The sequence below is a fragment of the Tribolium madens genome, unplaced genomic scaffold, assembly GCF_015345945.1.
Source record: "Tribolium madens isolate multiple individuals breed KSU strain unplaced genomic scaffold, Tmad_KSU_1.1 Scaffold_71;HRSCAF=194;Tcas5.2_LG6, whole genome shotgun sequence".
Taxonomy (NCBI): Eukaryota; Metazoa; Arthropoda; class Insecta; order Coleoptera; family Tenebrionidae; genus Tribolium; species Tribolium madens.
In genome coordinates this window covers 8,485,147-8,487,894 of record NW_025401041.1, presented here as the reverse complement: position 1 = coordinate 8,487,894, position 2,748 = coordinate 8,485,147, and the positions used below count along the sequence as shown (strand labels likewise).

General features: G+C 29.3%; 1 protein-coding gene across 1 annotated transcript in view; it reads right to left on the bottom strand.

The window, feature by feature from the left end:
• Positions 1 to 2,748, bottom strand: part of LOC123008595 (relaxin receptor 2) — a 47,446-nt gene that overhangs the window by 33,143 nt on the left and 11,555 nt on the right. The window contains exons 3-6 of the mRNA XM_044404473.1: positions 1,588 to 1,722; positions 1,460 to 1,543; positions 1,305 to 1,410; positions 1,184 to 1,258 (exon numbers count right to left, since the gene is read on the bottom strand). Of these exons, the coding sequence (XP_044260408.1) occupies positions 1,184 to 1,258; positions 1,305 to 1,410; positions 1,460 to 1,543; positions 1,588 to 1,722 (400 nt within the window). The remainder of the gene's footprint in view (positions 1 to 1,183; positions 1,259 to 1,304; positions 1,411 to 1,459; positions 1,544 to 1,587; positions 1,723 to 2,748) is intronic.

The following is a 2,748-nucleotide window of genomic DNA, read 5'->3' as shown; positions in this document are numbered from 1 at the left end:
TTTTTAATACTTTTTATTGTTACAAATTTAAACAGGAGATAGAATATTCATTTTTAAAACAAATTTTTTCTATGAACATATATCGAAAAATGCTACGCAAGGGATGCGTCTTTTAACAGCTTTTTTTTCATTATTTCCGAAATCATTTAAGAAATAAATTTCAAAATTTGGTAACTTTTATACACCTAAACAAGTTCAAAAATAAAATGTTGAAATTTTTAATTAGGGGCTTCTTAAACAAGATGGGATTAGGGTAAAAATTTACTCTATTTTGCCTGTGGTTTCTTGCCACTTTCAGCAACAAAATTTCATAGTTTTTCATAAAAAAGGTCTTTTGTGTTTTTCCAATATAATTTACGGATTTTTAGTAAAAATCGGTTTAAAAATTTATGTTACAGACCATAAACAACATAAAAATTAAAAATTAAATTTGTTTCACCGTTTAGGACGCCCCTGATTAAAAATTTTGTTATTTGGCATTTGTTTAGGTGTACATTTAAAGGTCCCAAATTTTGTAATTTTATTTATTCTAAAATATTAGGAAAAACCCTTTAAAAAACGTAGCTTTTTAGGGGGTGTAGCATTTTTCGAAACACTTTTGTCTTAAAATTAAATATTCTATGAACTATTTAAACTATTTAAAAAAAAATTAATTAACAAAAATTTAAACACTTATAACACTATATAACAAAGTGCTCAGCATTTTAGGGGGGGTTTGAACCCCCTAATCCCCCCCCTTGGGTACGGCCATGCGTATCACTTATTTTTACACGTTCTATAACACATCTCAAATTTACAAAAATCAGAAACAACGATTTTTCTTATTATTTTTATTATTTTCATATCCAGCAAAGTAAAAATGCACTTTTAAGTGAATTTAGTCATTATGTGAAGCGCCTAATTGAGATCGACGTCGTCAAGTCGGTCTAATTTTGATTAATTCTCTGATCCATATTGTGACAGGTAATATTTTAAGAGGACTATGCACTCGAAAGCAAACCCATTAGAATATTAAAATGTCAGGTAATTGAGAGAGTCGCTATGACCCTGAAACATCTTGTGATAGATTGGCGATAACAAATATTTTTGTTAGAAATAAAATTTCATTAATCGATCGGTGGAAAATTAATCACCGATCAAACTCAATTAATGAGTAAAATTTTCCACAACACACATGACTTACATTTTCTCGACAAACTGTGGCACTTTGTCTAAAACATCGCCACTCAAAACAGGAAAATTGTTGCCTTCAAAATCCCTACAAAAAAAATTAGTACTTTCCTCAAATTAAAATAAAAACTTACAATAACGTGATATTTTGTGGTAAATCCCCGGGAATTTTATCCAAATTTTTATGACCACACAATAAATCCCTGCCTCGACAAATACAACTTCCGGTGTAATTCAAATCTGAAATTTTTCGTGTCGTTTTTTTTTAATTTTTTAAAAATTAACTTACTACAAATGTTCCCCAAGTGGTCATTAAGCGCCGAAGGCCTTTTTTTGAACTGGTGATCATAATAATCGTCTTTGCCTTGATCATCTAACAAGCACAATTAATTGAAACACCCAGTATATGACACTTACCACAATCGATGCGTTGTTCATCACTACCACCAGGACAATCTTCCTTCCCATCGCAGTAGTTGAATTGTGGAATGCAAATTGTTGTGTTTTTGCAGAGGAAGAAGCCCGGGGTACATACTTTGTTTTCCTCTAAACCTGAAGAAGAGTAAACAATAAGGTGAAAGTTATTAAATTCTATATATAGAGGGTGCGCCAGAACTCGGGCACCAGAGAAAAATGCCGGCTGTTTTTTGCACACGTCTAATAAAAAATACAAATACACGCCCATTTTGCAACTTGTTTTTTTTTAATATTTTTTTTAGTAACATTTTGCTCAATGAAAATATATATCAACTTTGTTATTTTAAATAGAAAGCTAGGTTTTTTATTGCGTTTTGGGATTACTCAAGTGATTTTGAGAGAGTTTATTAGACCTAAATTTAACCGTTTTTGATATATTTAGACTTTTTTGAATCTTTTTTTAATATGCATTTTCCTCTCCAAAAATCGATAACTCTACCATTTTTAATCATTTTGAAATCGTATTTGGGCATATGAAAAAAAAGGTTAGATCTTCTCTTTCGTGTATTTATAATTGGAAAAATATATAACAAACCTCCAAAATTTAAGGTTACGTTTGGGAAACTTCAAATACCCGTAACTGAATTTTTTCAAATGGAAGGCCCCAATTTTTTTTTTACTAAATGAAAGAGAATTTAATTCTGCATCGATCTGTATCAACATTCCCTATACCTAAATTTAATAATTTCAAAGTTATTTTGACTTTTCTTTTTACAATGAATAGAAGTATTGGGAGTTCTAATAGTGATATTTATCTAAAATTTTGACTATAGTCATAATTGTTTAGATTTTGCCCAATGAAAATATTTTCAAGATGGCAGTACTTCCGGTTACACCAGAAATGGGTATTAACTTTTTTATTTTCAATAGAAAGTTGTGTTTTTTTATTGCGTTTTTGGATTACTCACAACCAATTGGAAAGAAATTGTATAAAACACGATTCAAAATGGCTGTTTTTTGCACACGTCTAATAAAAAATACAAAAACACGCTCATTTTGCAACTTGTTTTTTTTAATATTTTTTTAGTAACATTTTTTAACTTTTTTATCATAGATGATTTTGGTTGAATAAAACGAAATTTAAAACTTTTATTTCTTTAA